The 26,794-nt window shown below is 35.5% G+C and overlaps 2 protein-coding genes across 3 annotated transcripts in view; one reads left to right on the top strand and one right to left on the bottom strand.

The window, feature by feature from the left end:
- The window catches only part of NTS (neurotensin), a 44,031-nt gene extending 42,057 nt beyond the window's left edge, over positions 1-1,974 (bottom strand). For both annotated transcript variants that reach the window (XM_003989092.6, XM_045062126.1), the window contains exon 1: positions 1,905-1,974. The gene's annotated coding sequence lies outside the window, so the exon portion shown is untranslated. The remainder of the gene's footprint in view (positions 1-1,904) is intronic.
- The window catches only part of RASSF9 (Ras association domain family member 9), a 28,972-nt gene extending 2,491 nt beyond the window's left edge, over positions 1-26,481 (top strand). Inside the window, exon 2 of the mRNA XM_019835305.3 lies at positions 25,075-26,481. Coding sequence (XP_019690864.2) covers positions 25,075-26,335 — 1,261 coding nt within the window. The 3' untranslated portion in view covers positions 26,336-26,481. The remainder of the gene's footprint in view (positions 1-25,074) is intronic.
- The last annotated feature ends 313 nt before the right edge of the window (positions 26,482-26,794 follow it).

The following is a 26,794-nucleotide window of genomic DNA, read 5'->3' as shown; positions in this document are numbered from 1 at the left end:
TATGTGTAAGTTGCTCTAATAATTGAGTGTTTCCTGTTACGAATTTGTATCTTTCCAAGCCTTAAGAGAAATTAAGCCACAGCAGTGGTTAGAAAGATAAAATATGGATATCTCAAACTAAGCAGCACATAAACCACGTGGTGTTTTGAGATAGAATAAATATATATATTTTTTCAGTGTCTAGTATTGCTATAGATGAGATATTTTTATGTGTTTTTTGTTCTGTTTTTTTTTTTTTAACCTTTTCAAAGATGAAACTACAGGTGAAACTTAGTTACATGATTAAGTCTATCATTTTGTTTACTGCATTCCATAATGGCTTAAATAATCTTACTTGGACATATAGGAACTAAATATCTTTCCTTATATGACAGATGACTCATCCTTTGATAGCAAATGTGATTGGTGATAAAACATTCATCTGATAAGCCATTCCTCAAATATATAGTATAGAATTCCTTGTAGAATGCAGAGGAAGAATTCCAGTGTTTGTGTATCTCCTGATACATAATTTCTACAAGTAAATTTCTACAAGTAAAATTTCTACAATTTGACCATAAATGCATCTTTGTCAGCAGGGAAAAAATACAGATTACTAGAAGAAATATCAGGAATTTGAGATCATGAAATTTTGGCAAAGTTTTGTATCGAACTTTTCCGGATCTGTTCTCTTTCTGTCTTTTCAAAGCATGAGGCAGAAAATCTTATAGAAAATATAAACTGTAAAGCTTAGGGCAGTGCCGTATCTGTGTAATCACCATTGTGTGTTGTGCGTAGGACAGTGCCTGGCATATTATGGATCTGTAATACAGTTATTTATATAATTTTATAAATTACCTTGTAAAAACCTTGTTACTATTTTATTCTGTGCTCATCATCTGAGGTCAGCAGGTATTGTATAAAAGTGAATACTTCATAAAGGGTAAAATCTAAAACCCAAATAAATACACAAATAATTTTATAGATTTGGACACCAAGTTAATCCTACCCCACCAGATAATCTTTTCTAAATTTTAAGAAGCATTTAAATTTTTTAAAAAATTAGGCAACAGTCTCTTGGAAATTTGAGAATAATGTATGATCACAAATGATTATATTTTGGCACACAAAAATGGAGCCAGCCGAAAATCTTGATGTTCATAATCAGAATTAACCTTTTAAATTTTCTAATTGTAGTAACAATGCCACAAATGTTTCATCAGAAGGAAGAAATAAGTTTTGCGGTTAGGATAAAAGTTGCTGGCAAGATGGATGTTTTCTCTGAAATTAGAAGTATGGTTATTTGTGAATTCAGCAGAATGGAAAGCTATCATGTACTATTTTGTCTAACCTCAAATAAACACTTAAAATGTTCCTGAAATTGGATTAAGAAATGCCAGGTATTTGAGCATGTGCATCTTTTTAGTTCCCAGGAGTTTCTGAAAGAGATTTCCCCTGATGATACCTGGTAACTTAAGTAGTTCTTAGTTGGCAACAGACAGCCCATTAGGAACAATGACTGGAATGCTTTATCCCTGGTAAAAATATACCGAGAGCAGGGAAGGCAGTGAAATTGAGCTCTAGGTTAAATCTTGAATCGTTGCTCAAACAACTATCAGCCAACTTAAAAATCCTCTACATAAGATCTTGTATTATGTACTGTATCAGTTCATGAAACATGTCAAGGTGAAATGTTCTTAAATGGACTTTTTGAGAAAAATGTTTAAAATTATAGCTGGTTAACATTTTGATTTAAGGAACATCTTTATTAGCTGGACCACATTACAGAAAGTTTTGCTGTTATTTGATTGGTATGCAGTTCCAGGAGATCTGATAATAGTTCTAAAAATTCACAAAAGTGTGTCTCTCTTGTTTTCATTTTAGTTCTGAAAATAGAATAAAGTTGAGGAGGGGCATATATTTACCTCTTCCGGGTGTATGCGGATACCAGTCCTTGATAGGGAATTTCTTTGTCTCTAGCATATTGGGTTTCTGAAACAAGGCAATATGTTATCTGTACTGTTCAACATGCTTCTGTGCTCTAATATTCTTTAGTGTATGTTTTCTTAGGAGTTTTTAAAGACGTGTTTTTGGCAAAAGACACACAACACATATAACATTTCCTTTTTTAAAAAAATAGGTTGTGATTGTCATTCCTGTGTAACCTGTTATAATAATACACCTTCTAGACAACATTTGCATATTTGTTTATTATCATTTAAGAAAAATTATTAATGTGAATGGTCACCCAAGGGCAAAGTAATTACTTCCTGTAGATAGAATAGAATCTTGGGTACATGTTCAGCAGTGATAAGCAACATATTTTAAGAATAAGAATGATCAATGAGGATAAAATATGCTGACAAACAAGGGAAATTATCCTCAATGGTTTATATCTGCAGGCTAGAATGCCCTCTGTTTTTATGAATAAAGTGACTTAAGAGATCTATAAAAAATTCTTGTTGAGTATACTCAGTAAGAACAGGGACCTAGATAATCAGTGAATAGGTTCTCAAATATCTGTTGATTGAATAAATGAATTCAACATATATTCTTCAAATACAGCTGGTCCCCATACAGTACTTGGATCAGAGTACATCAGTACATTTTCACTGAGTGGACGCATAGATAGCTTAAAGAATGAATCCTTAAATTCAAGGTTGCCCTCTCATTATACCTGCTCCTAGGCTCAGCTCCTCTCTTTCAAATGGTGAATGGCCCTATTTGGCAAATAGACTTTACCAGGCTTCTGATAGAAAACAAACCAAGTGGCAGGGTAACTCATTCTTCTCAAGAAAAGCTCTTATTTCCCTTCATGTTCCTTGAGTGCAACCATGTATGTATATGGGTGAGGTTTGGCAGATGATGGTGAATGACTATTATAGATATCACTGCAAAGTGTGGAACATTGCCTCCTCTTTTTGAGATAACAGGAAAATATGATTGGGAACTATTTGTTTTCTTACATGATATGAGGATTTATTCTCTTTGTATGAGAAAATTGTAGTTCATGAGACAAACGGAAAATTCTAGAACTAGGCAGAAAAATAAGAATTCCAGCAGGGGCACCTGAGTGGCCCAGTTGGTTAAATATCTGACTTTTGATTTGGACTCAGGTCATGATTTCTCGGTATCATGAGATCAAGCCCTAATCAGGCTCCTAGAACCTGCTTGGGATTTTCTCTCCCTGAATCTCTGCCCTTCCTCCTGCTTGTGCTTTCTCAAAAGAAAGAAAGAAAGAAAAAAAGAAAGAAAGAAAGAAAGAAAGAAGGAAGGGAAGGAAAGAAGGAAGGAAGGAGGGAAGGGAGGGAAGGGAAGAAGGAAGAAAGGAGGGAAGGGAAGGAAGAAGGGAGGAAGGAGGGAAGGGAGGGAAGAAGGAAGGAAGGAGGGAAGGAAGGAAGGGAGGGAGGGAAAAAGGGAAGAAAGGAAGGAGGGAAGGAAAGATTCCAGTAGGCATTGTGTTATATCTCCCATTTGCCATTACTAATTGTGTGCCCTAGGGCAAATATTTAATCTTTTTAATGCAAGAACAACAATAATGATAGCATGCAAAGGAAAATCCAAGTTTGACAATTGGAGGAGGATTGCTCTTTAATAGAACACACAATTATGAGTAAAAGTATTACTAAGATCATTCTGGGAAAACAGCTATGCAAATGAGGTAGCACTTATGTTTAAGCTTCATTAGCTGGCTTCAGGGTAAATCCACCTTTGCTAGCTCTTATAACACTATGTGCCACTGTTCTGAGTGGTTTACATAATACTTAAAATAATGCTGTGAAGAAGGTACTATTATTTTTTCTATTTTCCATTTGAGGCAATTAAGACACAGAGCAGTGCAACAAATAATAAGTGGCAGAAACAGGATTCTAATCCATGCACCTAACCATTATTCTGTATGGCCCATTTAGGACTTAGTTTTCTCATCTCTAAAATAGTGTTAATTCATAGACAAATGGAATAGAATAGAGACTCCAGAATTGGACCCACAAAAGTATGGCCAACTAATCTTTGACAAAGCAGGAAAGAACATCCAATGGAAAAAAGACAGTATCTTTAACAAATGGTACTGGGAGAACTGGACAGCAATGTGCATAAGAATGAAACTAGACCATTTTCTTACACCATTCATAAAAATAAACGCAAAATGGGCAAAGGACCTGAATATGAGACAGGAAACCATCGAAACCCTAGAGGAGAAAGTAGGAAAAAAACCTCTCTGACCTCAGCCGCAGCATTTCTTACTTGACACATCTCTAAAGGCAAGGGAATTAAAAGCAAAAATGAACTATTGGGACCTCATGAAGATAAAAAGCTTCTGCACTGCAAAGAAAACAATCAACAAAACTAAAAGGCAACTGACGGAATGGGAGAAGATTTTTGCAAATGACATATCAGACAAAGGGCTAGTATCCAAAAACTATAAAGAACTCACCAAACTCCACACCTGAAAAACAAATAATCCAGTGAAGAAATGGGCAGAAAACATGAATAGACACTTTTCTAAAGAAGACATCCGGATGGCCAACAGGCGCATGAAAAGATGTTCAGCGTCGCTCCTTAACAGGGAAATACAAATCAAAACCACACTCAGGTATCACCTCACGCCAGTCAGAGTGTCCAAAATGAACAAATCAGGAGACTATAGATGCTGGTGAGGATGTGGAGAAACGGGAACCCTCTTGCACTGTAGGTGGGAATGCAAACTGGTACAGCCAGTCTGGAAAACAGTGTGGAGGTTCCTCAAAAAATTAAAAATAGACCTACCCTATGACCCAGCAATAGCACTGCTAGGAATTTACCCAAGGGATACAGGAGTGCTGATGCGGAGGGGCACTTGTACCCCAATGTTTATAGCAGCACTCTCAACAATAGCCAAATTATGGAAAGAGCCTAAATGTCCATCAACTGATGAATGGATAAAGAAATTGTGGTTTATATACACAATGGAATACTACATGGCAATGAGAAAGAATGAAATATGGCCTTTTGTACCAACGTGGATGGAACTGGAGAGTGTGATGCTAAGTGAAATAAGGCAGAGAAAGACAGATACCATATGGTTTCACTCTTATGTGGATCCTGAGAAACTTAACAGAAGACCATGGGGGAGGGGAAGGAAAAAAAAAAGTTAGGGGAGGGAGCCAAACCATAAGAGACTCTTAGAAGCTGAGAATAAACTGAGGGTTGATGGGGAGTAGGAGGGAGGAAAGGGTGGATGATGGGCACTGAAGAGGACACCTGTTGGGATGAGCAGTGGGTGTTGTATGGAAACCAATTTGACAATAAATTTCATATTAAAAAAAAAAAAAGAAAAGCTAGATCTGAAAAGTGAAAAAGTAATCAATCTGAATTGAAAACAATTGAAAAATAAAACGAAAATTAAAAAATAAATAAATAAATAAATAAATAAATAAATAAATAAATAAATAAACTAGTGTTAATCCTAAACCACCTAGTGTGAGACTAAATCTGATTATATTTAAAAGACAGCACAGTACTAAGATAGTAATGAAATCTCAGTAAATATTCACTCCTGTTCAGGCCTGTAGGATTGAAATGCTATGAATTATTTCTCTTAAGTTTTTAATATTTACACATGGTATGATATTTTGGGCCTTGAAATCTCAACTCAGAACTTCTGTATTACCACTGATGTCTTTTCCTCCTTAGATACAAATAAGTATATTGTAAATTACTGAATATGATTAGAAATGAGTTTACTAAAGTTGTACAAAACTATCTTTGCTGGGGCACCTGGGTAGCTCAGTTGATGACTCAGTCAGATGTTTAGTCTGACTCTTGATCTCAGGGTCCTGAGTTTGGGCCCCATGCTGGGCATGAAACCTGCTTAAAAAAAAAAAAAAAAAAGAAAACAAAACTATTTTTAGAGCTTGATGTAATATTTGAATTTGAACAGCTTTTAGGTTCAATCCTCACACTTCTTTAGAGCCAAATTGTGATACCATTAATGATTTTGCAAGGTGTAACATACCATAGTTTAAGGGATGTTTCCTTATGTGTCTTTGAGAAGTTTTCATAAAAAGAAAGGATACATAATTTAAATATTTCTATCTTATCTTTGTCTAATAAAATGAAAGATTGAGTTAGATTTTTAAATCCCTTTAATTTCTAAACTTCTATGATTTTAAAATGTCCTCGGCAGAGTAGAATTTAATTCTCTTGCCTTGCTTTTACCTTTTAAAGATAACTTTTAATAACAGCATTAAAAGAAGGATTTTTTGGGGCGCCTGGGTGGCGCAGTCGGTTAAGCGTCCGACTTCAGCCAGGTCACAATCTCGTGGTCCGTGAGTTCGAGCCCCGCGTCGGGCTCTGGGCTGATGGCTCAGAGCCTGGAGCCTGTTTCCGATTCTGTGTCTCCCTCTCTCTCTGCCCCTCCCCCGTTCATGCTCTGTCTCTCTCTGTCCCAAAAATAAATAAACGTTGAAAAAAAAAATTAAAAAAAAAATAAATAAATAAAAATAAAATAAAAAAGAAGGATTTTTTTTGTGCGTGTATAATTTGATTTTACCTAAAACATGATGCACTGCCACATAACCTCTACCACAAAATGTTGCCTTATGGTAAAGCTCAAAAGTGTTTATTTCCACTTATAAAAAAATGGGATTACTTTATAAATTATACTATCTAAGAATTATTGAGTGTTTGCTATTTGATATGCACAAGTTTTAGTTTAATAAAACAAATATATGAATGTTAAGAGTAGCTATCTTTTTATTTTAGCTAAAATAATCCTAAAGAGGATTGGTAAACTCTGCATTTGGTATTGTACCAGACATGCAAAGACACAACCTAATTCCTAAGAGATTAAACTAATTGAGAGAACAGTACTGTAGTTAAATATCTCAAGCATGAACTTTCTTTTAAATCACCCTTCCATGGGAAACTGTCCTTGACAGGGTAGGTAAAATCACAATCTTTATGATGCAATTAAGAAGATGAGAGTATACTTGCTTGCAGTGGAAGAAGGCTGTTCCTTGGTACATTAGGTGCTCAGTAAATGTTTTTGATTGCCTCTAAGTAGAAGTAAGTAAAAGAGGAGTGCATGGAGGAAAAAAAAATAATAAAAGGGGCATCATCATAATTAGATAGCATTTATTAAACTCCCACAGTTAGGTGACAGGCTTGGACAAGAGTAGGGAACACAGTAAGATGTGTAAAAAGATGTAGGAGGGGGCTGAATCACACAATGGTAAGACTGACTAAGATAGGATAATCAAGAGATAAGGATCGAGAAGCAGACAGAAATATGGTCAGTTTGGCAAGAATCCATAATCTTGGTAGGGTTGGTAAAAAGAAAGCATTTACAATTGAGGAAGTGCACAGAAAAAATTTAAGGATGTGTCTATATAGCAGTATTAGATTTACAATCTAATAATTATATTACATTGGTCAGTTTATCAGTTCATAAAACTGAGTTATTCTGCTTTGTAAATATTTTAAATTTTTGTTAATGCGATAGTGGTCCAACTTTAGCAAGTTTTTATGCTCACTAATTATGGTATACAGTTGACAGGACTTTTGTAGCCAAGCCTTCCTGATATACTGCACAGTACATGCTTGTTCTCAACCAATGACTAGGATTTTTTACAGCCACCTCAAATACTTCTAGTTACTCTACTCTTCATTTACTCTGATTTTTTTCTTTCCAAAAATTCCCTGCAGCTATGGTTAACTGAGGGTACTTAAGATCCAATAGCAGAGCATTAGTTTGGGGAGACCATGGTCTTTCATAGTGGAGCCTGAGGATACCCACCCTCAGATCTGCACGTAAGGATCTTACATTTGCCTAGAAGCCATGAAAGATGATATTGAAAATCCATGGGTAGACATACAATAACCACAAGCTCATATGAAGAAAATAGTTGTATACAATTAGGAAAAGTACTTATGAGGCTATAGTGGATGTTTGAGATTCCATCCTTTTTCATAGTGTGGGAAGTTAGGCACTTTTTAGCAGTGGGCCACAATGTATTAGCCTTGGTTTCTTGGCTGCCTGGGCTATTCTTGTAGTGAAAGTCAAAGAATTTCTTCTCAGAGCTATTAATAATAGGCATGAGATTTAGACTAAGTTACTTTTTTAAAAAAATGTTGATCATCTTTTTTTTTAATTTTTTTTAACGTTTTATTTATTTTTGAGACAGGGAGAGACAGAGCATGAACAGGGGAGAGTCAGACAGAGAGAGACACAGAATCTGAAACAGGCTCCAGGCTCTGAGCTGTCAGCACAGAGCCCGACGCGGGGCTCGAACTCACGGACCGAGAGATCATGACCTGAGCCGAAGTCGGCCGCTTAACCGACTGAGCCACCCAGGTGCCCCAAAATGTTGATCATCTTTACTGGTCCTACCTTTAGTTAGGAGAACTTAACGTGATTATAGTTTCCAGGATTAAGTGAAATGACAGTGTGTGTTATATGATACCTTACAAAGTCTGAGCATACTACCAGACTACTTACTTATCTGCCTTAGCTTCTAAAAACAAAACATTCATCAACTATCCTGCTTTGTCAGATTTGGCAACTACTTACATATATTTGCTTTGTGATGACTCAAGATGATGGTTATTTGATGGTGTTTAAAAATTCATAAATATTAAATTAACCACACGTTTTGGGGGGCATGATGAAAGAACAAAGAGGAATCAGATATGGATCATGCTTTTAAGGAATTTGCTGGTTAGCAGGTACACAGACATACATAAATTATTAAAGTACAGGGCAGGCGTTTTAAAGTATATTCAATGATAAATATTTATTTACCTTATAATATGTGCCACATGTTATTTTAGATGTTAGGGATGAAATAGTGAGAAAGATAATCAAGATCTCAGCTCTTGAACTGATGGTGTAGTGGTGGACAGGCAGGCAATAAACAAACAATAAATGAACAAGACATGTCAGATAATGATTATTGTTAAAAGAGTCACTACGGAGGCAGAATTTTTTAACTATTTTTATTAGTTTATTTATTTTGAGAGACAGAGAGTGAGCAGGGGAGGGGCAGAGAGTGAGGGGGAGAGAGAGAATCCCAAGCAGGCTCCACGTTGTCAATGCAGAGCCTGACGTGGGGCTCAATCCCATGAACCGCTAGATCAGGACCTGAGCTGAGACCAAGAGCTGGATGCTTAACTGAATGAGCCACCCAGGCACCCCTGGAGGCAGAATTTATACGAATTCAACACTGAGTGGATAGGGCAGTAGACAATATCAGGGTGAAAAACAAAGAATCAATGATAACTATAAATTTGGGCTTGAGTAACTGGGAACATAGTGGTATGATCATAAAGAACAGGAAAAAATGGCAAAGGTAATTTTAGGAAGGGAAGAACATCAGGATGAAGAGTGAAAAATTCAAGGTGTAATTTGTGTGTTTGCAAATGTTCCACCTCCAAACACCTGGTGTTTGGACACAACACACCTGAGTTGGGACTGTGAAAGCAGCCTTTCATCCAGCCTACTCTGCTGCCTCTTGACATCTATATGGGACTGATTAATATGGAGCATACTGCACCTGGAACAGGGCTCGAAAGGCAAAACATTGGTTTCCCAGTCAGGGCCTTCAAGCTGACTAATCCTATGTCAAACCTACTCAATCTCCAGGAAGCATTTAGTGCCCATCCTTTTAGTGATCCTTTAATTATCACCTTAGTTGAAATTACTTCCAAGCATGGCCATCACTTCTAAGGGATTACAGATTTCTTCTGTTTAAAGATTTGGTTATTTTGACCTTTATATCCCTAGAGAGTCATATGTAGAATTATGTAGATATGGGAGTTTAAATAATGTCTTAGTATTTAGATAAATAAAATCTAGATTTTGGGTGCAGGTAAATCATTAGGTCAGGAGTTGGCAAACATTTTGTGTAAAGGCCACATAACCAATGTTTTAGGTTTTGGGGGCCATAATGTCACCATCCCAACTACTCAACTCCGTCAGTGTAGTATGAAAACAACCACGGACAATATATAATTAAATGGGCATGACTATATACCAACAAAACTTTATTTACAAAAACAGGTGGTGGAACAACTGTAACTACCAGGCCCTAGTTGACTGAAAATTTCTTTTTGTTTACTTCCCCCAAACACTTCTACCTCCCTGCTGCAAAATAATAAATAAATAAATAAATAAATAAATAAATAAATAAAACCAAACCAAAACAAAAGAAAGAACATTTAACATCGACTGTGTTAGGCACTTAGGCTTCAAAGGTGAATGATTCAGTCTAGGACCTACCTGGCAAACTAGAAAAAAGAAAGGTAGAAAATGCTATTACTGAACGCATCAAGAAAGAGCACCCATTTCCATCTGGGGTGGCAGGAATGGGGTTATTCAGAGAAGGTAAGGGAATTTTCCTAGTGAAAGTGATTTAAGAAGAGTAAGAGTTAGCTTCAGGCAAGGAAATAGGTTATAGAAAATCTCAGAATGAAAACAAAACCATGGCAGATGTAGTCCAGTCTAGAAATCCATAGGGTGATACATATGGCATCCCTTGGAACTATGAGAGATCAGGAAGAAGTTAGGGGTAGCTAGTTATGTGCATATTAATATGCATATCAAAGAGTGCTTGCCTAAGATATGGGGGAATCTGATCAGGGAAGGAATCCTAGGAGTAGGCAGGAGAGAGAGAAAGCAGGAGAGAGAGGGGGAAGGGCAGAGACAGGAGAGACGGGGAGAAGGAGAGGAAGAGAGAGTAATTGAAAAAGGACTTAGAAACCATTTAAAGATTTTAATGAAGGAAGGTATACCGGTAGACTTACAGTTTAAAAAGGGCAGCCTGGCAATATTGTGAAGCACAAATGTGGATGGGCAAAAGTTTGTAATAAGACAATATGTAATAACTTACTATAGTAATCCGTTGTGAAACTGAGAGTTGTCTGAATCATAGCAGTGGTGATTGACATAAATGTGCATATGTGAGACATTTGGGAGAATGAATAAGACAGACTTAGTGACTGGTTGTTAAAGGGGGATGAGATAGAGAAAAGAATCTAAGGGAAGGGAAACAAAAATAATATAAAAACAGGGAGGGGGACAAAACAGAAGAGACTCATAAATATGAAGAACAAACTGAGGGTTATGAGAGGCATTGTGGGAGAGGGGATGGGCTAAATGGGTAAGGGGCACTAAGGAATCTCCTCCTGAAATCATTGTTGCACTGTATGCTAACTAATTTGGATGTAAATTTTTAAAAATAAAAAAAGAAAATTAAAAAAAAAAGAAAAGAATCTAGAAAGATCCAAGTTTTTAAGCTTGAGAGAAAAGGTGGTGGGATGGTGATTACAGTCAGTAGGGTGGGGAATCAGGAGGTGAATAGTTTGTAATATGAGTGGAGAGGATGATGAATTAGTTTTGATCAGTAAAATTTGAGTTTCCTATGGATTATACACTATAAATATGAAGTAAGCATGAAAAATGGAGGTTGAGAATATGGATCCACAGCTCAAGGGCAAAATATTTAGATTTGGGAATATTAGCATACAATTGACTGATAAGTTTGTGGACAATATTAGACCTACCCACAAAATGTGTACAGTGAGACAAAAAATGAGTCACAGGAACTTGGGAGATTTTATTTGTATCAGCTATTACCTATTGCATAATAAAATATCCTAAAAATTAGTGGCTGAAAACAACTTGTTATTTGTCTTGATTCTTTTTTTCTTTGGAGATACTTTTTAATTTAAATTTCGGTTAACATATCATGCAATATTGGTTTCAGGAGTAGAACTCAGTGATTCATCACTAACATGCAATATCCAGTGCTCGTCACTAGTGCCTTTCTAATACCCATCACCCATCTAGCCCATCCTCCCCTGCCACCTCCGTCTGTCAACCCAGAGTTTGTTCTGTACCATCAAGAGTCTCTTGCGGTTTGTTTCCATCTCTCCTTTTTTCCACTGTCTGGATTATTTTTTATTTATATTTTTGTTATTTTTAAATATTTATTTATTTATTTATTTATTTATTTATTTATTTATTTATTTATATGTCTTGATTCTGTGGGTGAACTGGGGGTGGTTCTTCTGCAGGTTTCACCTGGGCTTTCTCAATGAGCAGCAGGTTGGCCCAGGGCTAAGTTCAGATGAGACAACTGGCTCTCTCTCTCCATATGGTCTTTCATCTCAAGCTTTTTCAACAAGCAGCAGTCGGTATTCCGGGAGGAAGAAAGCAGAAGCGCCAAGACTTCCTGAGGCCAGGAATCCAGCACTTGCCTGCATGGTTTTTACGACATGCTACTTGGCCACAGCAAGTCCCAAGGTCCATTCGGGGAGGAAGAAATAGATTCCATCTCTTGATGGCAGGAGCTGCAAAGACTCTGTGGCCACCCCTGCATGATACCTACATTTATTGAATATGAAGAGGAGGCAAAGTCCATGCAGGATCTGAGAAGAAGAAGCTAGAAAGGTAAAGCAAGAAGCTTGGAGAGTAGAATCCAGAAGTCAAGAGATGGACTGCTGCAAGAAGGGGAAGGAAAGGTCACGGTGCATAATGTTATAAAGAGGTCAAGTCAGATCAGTTCCGGAAATGGCTGCTGGGTTTGACAGTTAGATCTCTGCTAAGCCTAAGAAGAAATGTGTCTGTTGGGGGTGGGTGGGGCAGAAATCACTTTATGGTGGGTTGCTATTACTGAAAAGTGAAGAAGTAGAGAAAGTAACTGTGGATTCCTATTTGAGTTTGTGAACAAAAGATAGGTGGTGGGAATATGTGGCCAAAATGAGGGTGGTTACAACATGACAGGATAGTCGGAAGGGCCAGAGGAAAAGGTAGAAGATTAAAAAAAAAAATTAAGAAGGGATAAATTCTGAAGCAAAGTTCTAGAGGAGGTGGAGGCAGTGAAATTCGGAGCATACTTAAAATTTAAGGTTTGGGGAAGGTAAACGGATTCAGGATGCTTTTGACATGGATGAACAATTCTCTTATCAGCGATATTTTCAAGTATCTCGTTTTTTAAAACAAAATGGCATCACCGGCCCTGGTATGTTCATATTTCTACACGTTGTAAAGTTGTTATTGCCCTTTAGGTAATTTAGTTGCAACTAATGTGAAGGGCTGATTATTTCAGATGAAGCTTCTATGTGGAAGCTGTGTGCTATTACCTTTTATTATAGAATATGTTCAGAAAGTGGAAATCAGGGATAAAGGGTCTCATCTTGTGTTTTCAGCTGTCCTATTGGGTAATTCAAATTCTTACATGTCTCTAGTGCCATGCCAACACATTTCAGAATACGTTTAGAGAGGGAAGAGTAGGTGGCTGCCGGCAGATACGAGCTAAAAGAGTCACGATCATCAGGAAATACCTTCCACCAAGTAGGCAAAACCAATTATGGACTTAGCTGCCCACAGGAAAACTCATGTTAAAAGCTGACAGAACCACAACTATCATTAAACTAAATATTCAGGCTAAGCAATGTTTCTTTAATGAATATGCTTTCTTGTTATAAAATATTTCTCTGAAAAGTACAAATCAGCAAGGAAACTTAAGTTATTTGCCAGGCACAGGTAACACTGGGAAATAAGCATAAGAATTTCCAATGAGATTAGATATTTGCTCAACCTTTCTTCTGGTAAATACTACATGTTAAATATTTATAGTTTGATTAAATCAATTTCCGGAATCCGAACCATGAACCTGGTTTACTTAACCCCCATTGTCTCCAATACACATTCTTTACACATTCCTTTCCCTTTTGTCTGTTTATGGGAATTATGTATTATAGCTACCCTGCAATTATTTTATGTAGAGGGCTTTTCTTACTCCGCATGCTTGGCTTACTTCCTAGAAAATTAAACGAGCATTAGAACATAAACCTAGTGATTTTTATCTGTGTGTGTGTGTGTGTGTGTGTGTGTGTTTGCGTGTATCCTTAACCTCCTGTGCCTCAGTTTCCTAATCTGTAAAATAGATTTAACAATACCACCCATATGGTAGGGTTGTTATTAAAATTAACTGAGTTAATATATATAAAGCCCTTACAACAATGCCTGACATGTACTAAGCATTCAACAAAGTGAGCTATTATCCAATGTATCCTCTCACACACACACACCTCTCCCCAGTCACTCTACTATTTTTTAAGTACCTGTCCTTCAATTACCAAGTCCACACATAATCATGTGAAATCACTATTTGAAAGGATCTTCTTGGTGCACCTAGGTAGCTCAGTGGGTTGAACATCTGACTCTTAATCACAGCTCAGTTCTTGATCTCAGTGTTGTGATTTCAAGTCCCCTGTTGGGCTACACACTGGGTACATACTTAAAAAAAAAAGTGTGAGGTCTACTTTACAGATGAAATCTTAAATATTTTTATTTATTTATTTTTAAGTAAACTCTACCCCCAAAATAGGGCTTGAACTCATGACCCCAAGATCAACAGTTGCAAGCTCCACCAACTGAGCCAGCCAAGCACCCCTATGGACAAGATCTAAATCAACATATTGCTCAAATTAAATCTCTTGAACCTCTTTTATTTACTCAGACTTTCTACAAAGAGTTCTAGAAGTGGAGAATATATTGAAAACATTGAGGTCAATTACTGTTTTTATTATTATTTATTAAATAGGACTTAAGTTTTGTTATTTTTTTTTAGGTTTTGGAATTCCATAGCATATTTGTTCAGAGTGTATCTCATGATTTTCAATATTGTTTAAGATGATCTTGAATTTTCAAAATATCTCTTTGTAAGCATATCTTTGCTGCTTCTGAGCTATATGACAAATTCCTGAACATAAGGATCATCTTATCTTGAATTTTATCCTCCCCATTTATTCACATTAGCTAAAACTACTGTTTCATTGACAAATGAATATTGAAGCAAGTTATAAAAACTCATACACCATAATTCAGAATGGACAGCTTATTTGGAGGATAGCTAACTTGGTATGGATTCAGTTAATTTATATAGAACTTTTTTATTTTTAATACCTTTTTTTTCTTTTGAGAGAGATTTTGTACTCAGGAGCCTGTGCAAGAAGGGATGCAGGGGACAGGAAGAAGGAGAGAGGGAGAAGGAGAAGGAGAGGGAGAGGGAGGGGGAGATGAAGAGGGAGGAGGAGGGGGAGATGGAGAGGGGGAGAGGAGGAGGAAGGAGGGGGAGAGGGGGAGAGGGGGAGGAAATCTTAAACAGGTTCCACACCCAGCATGGAGCCAGCACCTGAGCCAAAAGTCACCCAAGCATCCCTTTTTAAAAATACATTTAAGCCTTTATCTTTACCCAATTTTGTTTCTAGATTTCTGTTTGTGTTTGGGTCATTCCTTTACTCTTATTACAAAGCTGCCCAATCAAATACAAAATAAAAATTTTCTATAACATAATAATGATAAAACTAAGTAACTTATTAGCTAAACTAGTTATAGTTGTACTGTGATAATTTTGATTATCAGGAAAAGATGCTATTAAATTTGAGAGTATGATATTTTATTTTGAAAATAGCCTGTGACTTATAATTTAACATTCAGCAACCAAATTGATTATTTATGGCATCCTCAGCATTTTAAATTTTATCATTGGTATGGAGTTAAGCTTGTAAACTCAAATATTAGTTTATAACCTTTGGTATGGAACTTAATTTGGTAAACTTGCTTTTTATCATCATCCATTTTTATTCTTTAATGAATTATATGCTTTAATTCAAAGAAATGTGAATTCCTACAAGGTTTATTATCAGACTTGAGCCTGAGATAAATATACTGAAATCAAATTTCTTTTCTTATCATTGTTTTGTAGCTCTCTTTTCTATTCATCATTTCTGAAACTTTCATTGTTGGGTTATTCTATCTCTATGTGTTATTTACTGACGTGTTTTTAATATGAGTGCCACATACAGTGAGCTACATGTTGAAGAGTTAAATGGACGGGACTTCATACCCTGTGAGAGTTATAATTTATTTGGGTACGGTGTTTTGCAAAAGAACTGCCTAAGAATGGTTTTTATAACTTCATACTCATCCATCGTACCTATAAAAAAAATCTATTATGAGGCATTAAAATCTTCTTTCTCCTGGATCAGAATCTCCTTGCAGGAACTTTTTTTTTTCTGTATTGCTATTTGTATTTCATTTATCAGAATAGAGGACACAAAAATGAATGACATATGTATTCATACTGTATCAGTACCAGTCGTATTCCTTGATATGGCATGGAACTGCACAGTGATATCATAATAAAATTAACTCCTCTATCTTCTGATAGAGGATTAGAAATGTGTTTTGAGGCTTAAGAGATAATTTGAAGGGAATATTCATAATGTTTGCTTTGTATTCAGCAATCAGCACGAATGACCAGATATCTATCTACGTGTCTATTTATTTATTTCTTTGTTTATTTTGATTTTTAAAAAATGTTTATTTTTGAGAGAGAGAGAGTGCACAGGTTCACTAACTGAGCCACCCAGGTGCCTAATTAGTTTTAGATGTCAAGTTTCAATTAAAGTTTAATGTCTACTATGTACTAGGAATAAATGTTACTCTTTGATTTATTCTCCTGTGCCTCAACTTCAGTGCCCTTTTCCTCTGGATAGCTGAATAAAGATGGCCAAAGTTTGGGGCACCTGGGTGGCTGAGTTTGTTGTGTCTGACTCTAGGTTTCAGTTCAGGTCATGATCTCACAGTTGGTTAGCTGGAGCCCTGCATCGGGCTTTGCGCTGACAGCACAATGTCTCCTTGGGACTATTTCTCTTCATGTTTCTCTGCTTCTCTCTCTCTCTCTCTCTCTCTCTCTCTCTCTCTCAAAATAAATAAACTTAAAAAAATGGCCAAAGTTTATCCATTTATCTTCATTTTTCTCTGTTTTCATACTGAATTTTTTGTCAGTAAATATATATTTTCTGAGATCTTCAAGTTGGCATTGTAATATCTTAGTAAATTCTTTATCTTAAAACCTCCTGATTTAGACAATTTATTTTCTGATGCTTTGTGTATAATTACTCAATAGAAGTATATTGAAGAAATACTTGAGTGTGTGAATATTGCATTTGTAATTACAAGCCAACTCATCTTAATTCTGTATAATTGTTTTTGTGATAATATTAATTATCAATGGAGAAATATTTTTAATTTCCTGTTTGACAGTAGAGTGAATTCAGAATTCCAGTATTTAATTTTAATTATTATTTCAGTGTGAATATGGAAAAGTACCTGTAAGTGAAGTTAATACATGCTGTTGAAGAATTTTACTTAGCATAGAAATCTTAATTTTTTGGTGATATCCCAAAAAAGGCACACACTGAATAATGAAATTCTTGCAGAATAATATATATATTTTAGTGTAGTGCAACTCATAAGCACAATTTTAATCAAAATCAGAGAGTTATAAAATGAGAGAAAGATTAAAAGCATTCTTGGATCATCTGTGAGCTACAGATTATATTAATGATGTTTTAAGTGTTTCTTATTAGCCAAACAGTTAGTTATATTGGAAGTACACATGCAAAAAAAAAAATTGACAACTGGAACCAGGTGGAAAAATATTGTTAGGTTGGAAAGTATTTGTAAAATAATATTGTTAACTACTATAGCAAGGTCAGTAAGATTGCTGAACAAGCATACTAAAAACACTACGCCCCTCTCTGCATTAAATAATAACAGTAATTTTGTTATTAGTTTAATAACCTGTATTTACCCAGTACATTTTTCACAATTCTCTAAGCTCTTTTACTCATTCTCTTATTTGATATTTGTAGCAACCTTGTGAAAAATGTGAGTCAGATATTACAGTATAACAGTGAAGGGTACAGAGGATTAGAAAAAAAATGATTTCTCGGAATTCACAATGACTTAGTGATAGCTAAGATGAAATCATAAATTGAAAATTTCAGGTCCATTTGTTCCCACTACACTTTTTTGCACATCTTCACAAATAAATGTTATTAATGTTTCAGAGGGAAAAAATTTGAAGCATGTGATAAAATGCTGTAAATGTTATTTTCTTCTGTATAAATAACTAATTTTCTAACTAGTTTAAAATAAATTAACCAGAGGTGTGATAAGTGAGAAAACAGAATATTTTCATGAGAATCTTGGGGTATATGCAATATTATCATATTTAATAAAGTATTAAAATACGTAATTAAAAACAGTATGCGAGTAAGAAATGTCATGTATACTACATAGTTATAGACATAGTGTAATATATATTTAGAATATATAGTAAAATCTGTTGAATATTTCAATTTAGTTTTAATTCAGTTTCCAGTGAGTACAACATAGTAAAAGATGATTGTATGAAACAGTTCTGTATTGATGGGAGTCACAGACCTTAGATATTTAGATATTAATAGCATTTTCCTCTATTTCTCATTAATCATTCTTGAAATAGACTAATGAGTTCAAGTCAAAACACAATATAATCTTATTCAATTTTTCAAATATATTTCATTGTACAATTCCTTAATTTTTATTGATCTTTATGTTTTTAATTAGAAACAAAATTTGAGGTTCACTACTTTATGTAAGGCATTTAAATTTTTTTTTATTCATTGGTTTTGCTTCCTTAAAGTGGATACCATAACGTAAATAACCTTGATACATGTGAAAATATGATAACTGATTTACATCTTCCTGGTTATATTATTTATTCAGGAAATTTCATTGAAAATAAGATATGAGGAATGTTTAGTACCATACTTTGAAGTTTATTTATATATTTTTCAGTAATCTCTACATCCAACATGGGGTTCGAACTCATGACCCCAAGATCAACAGTCAAGAATCACATGCTCTTCTGACTGGGCCAGCCAGATGCCCCACTGAGTACTGTACTTTGAAGCCATGATCTGACTAAATTCTGGTTTATAGATTTCATATCTTTTTACAGTTTGTATGAGTGAACATTTATCAAAATAACGGAGAATTTAGATTGGTGTCAATTAAATGTGAGCATAGTTATTTTATTCTTATACATGTACAATTTTTGAGTAAATGTTTTTACTTTACAACGTAATCTAAAAGTTATAAATTTTAAATCCTATAACCCAAGCAAACCCCAGTTTATAACCATTTGAACTACATGAATAATATACACTTGCATTTATGGTATTTTTATATAACCTCTTATCTGGATGTCCACCTGTTGGTTACTCCCTCCTAGACTATCTAGAGAGAATCATTCCTGCAGCCTCCATCCATGTTAACCTTACCATCTGCCATTAATCACTTTGTCACTACTCCTTTCATATTATACACTTAGATACATAAGACTCTCTCAATACTTGCTTTTATCCTAGAAAGTCAATGAAATAATTACAGATTTGAAGGAAGGCAATTTTATATTTATAAATGTATATTTATAATAAAGCCAGGAGTTTGATTATACTAGGTGGAAAATTAATTTTATATGAAAAATGCATTGAGCTTTAAGCAATTAATGTAAAAATAATTTTAAGAATGTAAGCAGTTCATAAATAGGGAAATATTTGTGAGTAGGTATTCATAATGGCTATTATAATTTATTTTCAGGGATTAGTCGTAAATTGATATCAAAAGCCAGAGTTGGAAAGAACACTTCTACCTTCTAGTTTTGTGAGTTTTGGCAAGTAACTTAACTTCTCTTTGTCTCAGTTCCCTCATCTGTAGGATTGGGATGATATTACTGTCTACAGTATACAGGAGTTCTTAAAAATCAAGGGTGCTGCAAGTCAAGAAATGCCTAAAGTAAAAGTAACTTTGTTGGTTTAAAAATACCAAATATTAACAAACACAATTCCAATATACAGGAAAAAAAATAATTTGTGCTCTTAAGTAATTTTGAGTGAGCAAGGGCAAAGTATAGAGAGCTGAGAAGAAAAAGAAAAAAAAATATTGTTAATCAGATTGACAATGTGTCTATTTATAAGTGAAACTAAAGCACTGTGATAAAAATAGAGAATAGAAATGAATTATTGAGATAAGGCATTTATAAATTAAAGCTCTATTACCTTTCACTTTTTGTGTGGTTATAGTATGTTCTCTGTAAAGTTTCAGGTCCAGTAAAATTTTTATCCCTTATTTCCCCAATAAACATATATAAAAGCAATACAGGGGCACCTGGGTGGCTCAGTCAGTTGAGTGTCCGACTTCAGCTCAGGTCATGATCTCCTGGTTTGTGGGTTCGAGCCCTGCGTCGGGCTCTGTGTTGACAGCTCAGAGCCTGGAGCCTGCTTTGGATTCTGTGTCTCCGCCTCTCTCTGCCCCTCCCATGCTCATGCTCATGCTCTGTCTCTCAGTAATAAATAAATGTTAATTTTTTTTTAAACGAAACAAAGTAAAACCAAATAAACAACACTCTTAGGCATGCTACTTGTGTATTTCTTTTGCATTAAAATTGGAGATTATGGCTCAACTACTAGATTTGAATCACTAGGTGAGAACTGTTTGTGACATTATATTGCTAACAAACCAGTTTTTCTAGTCTAAGTTTGTATTTTTAACCTTTTGTTGCATATGTATTTGCAGATGTCATTACTTATAAGATGGTGAAATCACAAAAGTTGGGAAGGGAATATTTTAAGAGTTCTAGTCCTAGTATTAAATTCTTTATATCACATGACTATGTCTGTTGAGTGTGTGATCAAATGAAAACAATTATTTCTACAAGGTAGTGATTATTTAAGACTCCTAAATTGGTGTAATTTTGATTAATATCTATTTTATAAATCTTTTGGCAAATAACATTGGCCTGATGCTGGGTGCCATCAGGCTAGCATTTAGAAACCACTGATGAAATAATAATCTTAAAACTACAACTGACAAGTATTCTCTTCCCAACCCTAGCATTGTTTCCCGCAATAAGCCAGGAATACTGCCTTTGAAATTATACATGTCTTTTTGTCATCTGCATTTCCATGATTGTGTTAACCACAGAGGAGGTGTCAGCTAATATTTGTCAAATAAATGGATAGAAATTCAATTGGAGCTGTACTATAAAATAAATACAGTACTTTTAAATACTTTAAGCCTGCTAAAAAGTAGAATTTAAACATGATGAATCTTCTACTAGGTATGGAAGGTTTATTACTGAAATTCACTGGTCATTACTTTTAAACGTGTTCAATCAAGAGGCAGAATTTTTAATATTATCAAGTTTGAATAATGGTTGTAAAAATTCCTCAAAATATTTAGAGATAACTGGCTCTAAATATTTAGAGATAACTATCTGGGTGGCCCAATTGGTTAAGTGTCTGTGTTAATCTCAGCTCAGGTCATGAGCTCATGGTCATAAGAGTGAGCCCCACATTGGGCTCTGTGCTGACAACACAGAGCATGCTTGAGATTCTCTCTCTTCCTCTCTCTCTGCCCCTACCCTGCTTGCTCTCTCTCTCAAATAAAGAAGTAAATATTAAACGACAAAAAAGCAAGGTTTGGAACCAGTCAGAATGTGAGGTTATCACAAAGGCACTAATTTTCTCTTATGTGGAAATAATGCGGAATTAATAATGTGGAAATAATGTGATCTTTTTTGATTGTGCAAAATGACCATAAGGGTTACGTTATCCACATGAGCTGAAAATTAGCAGGTATCTAGGGGAGGCCACAATAGAGAAACATTCCATCCTTCCAAAAGAAAAAAAAGATCCCAACTGGAGTAGATGTGGATGTGGAGTAGATGTGGATGCGGAGTAGATGTGGATGTGGATGTATTGGGGAATTGTCATGTACATCATCATTCTTATTCTTGGTAGGATACCAAAGGATTTCCTGACCTCTGCTTCCCAGTCTTCTTCACAGCTGTAGTGTAGGGCTGAAGAGTTTATAGGTCATGCGTCATCCTTTCTTAGAGACCCAGAACTTATGTTTCCCATCCAAAAACTGGAACAGGACATGGGGACTATTCAAAGACAACAGTAAGGACTTATATATATGAGTTTTGTCAGCCAACAGAGATGCCCAGACCTGTCAGAAATCCTTTAGTACTGCATCAGAGTAGGGACATGCTTATAAGGAAAAAGTGCAGAAGGTAACATAGTCTTACACACTTTTCCCCATAGCTGGCCATTGGGAAAAGCCCTCCCTTGATCAATTTGCCCTCCCTCTAACGGCAAATTAGAGTTCCATTGTTCCATTTGATTCTGGAAAATTTATATAATAAAGTTCTTTAAAAAATAGTTTATTTTATGATTTTTTTTTTCCAATTTAATCCACATATCTAAATCACCAAACTAGACGTGCCTGGCTGGCTTAGTCAGTAGAGCATGTGACTCTTTATCTTAGGGTTGTAAATTTGATCCCCATGTTGGGTGTAGAGATTACTTAAAAAAAATCTTAGAAAGAAAACCATCAAACCAATAAACTTATTTTTATAATATCAAGGTTAGACCTATACTCTAGAGCTTGTTTTCTTGCTTGGGTTTAAATTCTCAATGCACCACTAACTGACTAAATAAGTCATTAAAAACCCCTGTGCTTCAGTTTCTTTATCTGTAAAATGGTGACAATATTATTACCTACCTACAGATTTGTAAGGATTAAATAACTCGATAAATGCAAAGAGTTTAGAACAGTTTTATTTACTAAATGTTTTCTGACTGATGGTTATAATTAGTGCTACTTATTTTTAGTAAGATTGTTTTTAGAGTTTAACCATGAACACTAAAAAATAAAATAGAGATGCCCTACGGTCTTAGTTTTAATGAAATAGCTATTGATGTCATCTGACAAGGTAGATAATTACAATTACTCTATTTTGTTATTTTTACCATTACTTACAAAAAATACATATTGAAATAGTTATAATTTAACATACAGTAAGTGCATGGAGTGTGCCTTACTTCTTTTCAAATCATGCATTTTAGTAAGTGAACTTCTAGCTTCATAAAGTAAAAAAAAACAAAGTTTGTTAATTTGGGGTATTATATATACACGATCAAAACAGATGAAGGTAATGATTAATGTAGAGGCAATTTGTGCTGTAGACCCATGACCCAGATAGTAGTTAGTATCAAGTTACTTTGAGTAATTATTTGTTTTTTCTTAGAATGCATTTGTGTGCTGTTTTTATACTAATTGAAATATGAAAGCAATTCTGTTATCCTAAATTCTACCTACTTTTTGACGGCTTCAAATTATTAAATGAGTTGTAGATATCAAATATCACATTATTCAATGCTGGGTCATTAAATGTGAAATACTTTATAAGAGAACAATCATAGCCCAGTATGATTTTTTTAATATTTTTTTATATAATTTGGATACAGTTGGATATTTAAATTGTACTGGGGACTCTTTGTCATTTGGTGTCAGTGATTTGTTCCTTCATCTTATGACCTCAGGAGAGTCAATAAAGATAATAATGTAGGATTAGTTACTATTGGTATTAAAACATAAATACTGTAAATTCTAAATGTTAAAAGATTCTAGAAGTCAGGGAAAATTTCTTCCATACATGCCTCATGAGTCATATGCTTTGAGGGTGCTACATAAATAAAGTAACATAACTCACAACAAGCCAATTCTATTCAAAAGTCTTGTCTCCATAAATCATATTGGATGATAACTCACTTTAACGTTCTTAACGTTCTTTTAAATAGATATAATGAAAGACACGGTCAATTTGATTTACACTCATGATGCAAATATCATCGCAGAAATTCTCTACTAGGTGTAGCCTACAAACCACGGAACTTTCTTGCTTCTTTTACTGTGTGTTTTTTTTTCTTCAGAAAACTGATTTTTCCCCATCCCTCTTTGCTACAAAGGAAATTATTAGCAAGTCTTTACTTGTATGTATGTCCCAACTTTGACCACATCCTAATACCTCTGCAGCTAAAACCCTAGTCCAGGCAATTCTTCTCTCTTTCTTATATGTCAGCACTAGGCTTTCAACTAAGTCTTCCTGCCTCTGCTTTTGCTCCTTTTTTTCTTTACAGTCCATTCCAAAAACAATCCAGATATACTTAAAGCATAAATTTGATCATATCCCTCCTACACTTAAAATTTTCCCATGGCTTCTCACTAAAACTGGAACAAAACCCAAATTCCTCATAATGGGTATGCCTTTCTGCTAGATCCCATCACCTATCACTTGACCTTTCCTTCCCTCCAGCAACAACCCCTGACTCTACTACCCTCAGTCTCCAACTATCTTCCTGTTCTTTCTGTCCCTAGAATGTACCTTGTGACATTTGCACTTCTGTTCACTCTAGAATTCTTCCCTTAGGTCTCTGATTGCCTTCTCAAAATGTATGCCCTTGTTTGAGTGTCATCTTCTTAGAGAAGTATCTCCCAAATACTCTGGATAAAATTGACTTCTCTTTCTTCCAAATGATTCCCTATATCTTCATCCTGTTTGATTTTCTTTCTAGTATTTACCACTACCTGTTATTATACTGATCACACATTTATACCCGTTCTCACCTTTGTGTACTGCTTTAGTATTTTCAGACATGTCTGGCACACAGTTGACATATAATAAGCATTTGTTGAATGAAAAAATGACTGTTTTCAATAATGGGCTTTTAAAAAAATGTTTATTTATTTTTGAGAGAGAGAGAGAGAGAGAGAGAGAGTAAGGGAGGGGAAGAGAGAGAGGGAGAGAGTAGGCTCTGCATTGTCAGAGCAGACCCCAATGTGGGGCTCAAACCCATGAGCTGTGGGATCATGACCTGAGTCGATATCAAAAGTCAGATGCTTAACTGAATGAGCCACCCACGTGCTTCAATAATGGACTGTTTTTAACTCTGTGATTCTCAGCATCATCCCACCATTCCTTCCTATGCTATGTTTCCATGGTCTTTAGTCCCAAGGCTCCAACAAAACTTATCTTATTTTATCTTCCCTTATTCATTTATACTTTGATTATTGTTTTAACTCTAGCAGTTCTAATTGTAGTTATATCACCTCTGGCTTCTATAGATAAAATGGCCTCAGTTGTCTTTGACGACAACTGCTCTTTCCAGAGCCCACTAAGAAATAAAAGGAAGTTACGATATTTTCCTTGATTTTTTTTCTTGCAGTAAAACTTCTGATTCTTATGTAGTCTCAGCCTCAAATGCATCTCTCATTAAGGATAAAATCTAGAAAGGGTATTAAAGTTAAACCATCTTTCTGAGTTTACACAGGTGATGACAGAAATATAATGTACTTTGTTTTTCTTTCAGATCTCCCACTAAAGACATGGATTCAGAAGAGAAGGAAATTGTGGTTTGGGTTTGCCAAGAAGAGAAGATTGTCTGTGGGCTAACTAAACGCACCACCTCTGCTGATGTCATCCAGGCTTTGCTTGAGGAACATGAGACTACATTTGGAGAGAAACGATTTCTGCTGGGGAAGCCCAGTGATTACTGCATCATAGAAAAGTGGAGAGGCTCAGAACGGGCTCTTCCTCCACTCACTAGAATCCTGAAGCTTTGGAAAGCTTGGGGAGAGGAGCAGCCCAATATGCAATTTGTTTTGGTTAAAGCAGATGCTTTCCTTCCAGTTCCACTGTGGCGAACAGCAGAAGCCAAATTAGTGCAAAACACAGAAAAAGTGTGGGAACTCAGTCCAGCAAATTACATGAAGACGTTACCACCAGATAAACAAAAGAGAATAGTCAGAAAAACTTTCCGGAAACTGGCTAAAATTAAGCAGGACACTGTGTCCCATGATCGAGATAGTATGGAGACATTAGTTCATCTGATTATTTCCCAGGACCATACTATTCATCAGCAAGTCAAGAGAATGAAAGAGCTGGATCTGGAAATTGAAAAGTGTGAAGCGAAGTTCCATCTCGATAGGGTAGAAAATGATGGAGAAAATTATGTCCAGGATGCATATTTAATGCCCAGTTTCAGCGAAGTCAAGCAAAAACTGGACTTGCATTCGGATGAAAACCAGATTCCGGACGACCTGACCGAAAGCGATGGAATTGTACACCTGGAGGAGCAATTAGCATATTACAGAATGCTCATTGATAGGCTTTCCGCTGAAATAGAGAAAGAGGTAAAAAGTGTTTGCACAGAGATAAATGAAGATGCAGAAGGGGCAGCTGCGAGTGAACTTGAAAGCTCTAATTTAGAAAATGTTAAGTGTGATTTGGAGAAAAGCATGAAAGCCGGTTTGAAAATCCACTCTCACTTGAGTGGCATCCAGAAGGAGATTAAATACACTGACTCATTGCTTCAGATGAAAGCAAAAGAATATGAATTCCTGGCCAAGGAGTTCAGTTCACTTCATCTTAACAACAAAGATGGATGCCAACTGAAGGAAAACAGAGGGAAGGAATCTGAGGTCCCCAACAGCGGTGGGGACGGTCCTTCCCTTACTCCGAGAGCACTTAACTTGTATACAAATGACACAGACTCAGACACTGGTATCAGCTCTAACCATAGTCAGGACTCAGAAACAGCTGTAGGAGACGTGCTGCTTCTGTCAACGTAATTTGAATGGCTTCTTTCTGAGCTACTGCAACGTTGTTCACGGTTGTTTAATAGGAAACCTTATTTTAAACATCACGTTCCGAAAAATGATGTAATTCATGTTAAGTATTTGGAAGTTAATAAAAGCTAGAGAAATTTGTAAGTTTATTTTTGACTTAAGATTTCCAAAGTGACCTCATGATTACAAGTTTAGACGATGAGCTTTTTATTAGGAATGCAACACAAGCTTGCAGGTGTATAACAGAAATGATTTGATGGGAATTATAATATTTTATAGCTTCTGCAGGAAATGATTTATACAAACAAAACTAGTTCTTAATAGTGCAGTCAGTATAATGAAACTGTACACATGAACAAGGAAAATTAAAATGTGCTGTACTATATTTTTTCAAAGCGCTATCATCGGAATTTTTAAATCTGTAAAGTACATGAAAGCTATTGTATAGTAAGTGTATTAATT

The sequence above is a fragment of the Felis catus genome, chromosome B4, assembly GCF_018350175.1.
Source record: "Felis catus isolate Fca126 chromosome B4, F.catus_Fca126_mat1.0, whole genome shotgun sequence".
Taxonomy (NCBI): Eukaryota; Metazoa; Chordata; class Mammalia; order Carnivora; family Felidae; genus Felis; species Felis catus.
The sequence above is the reverse complement of the archived record's forward strand: the minus strand, read 5'-3'. Positions and strand labels throughout refer to the sequence as shown.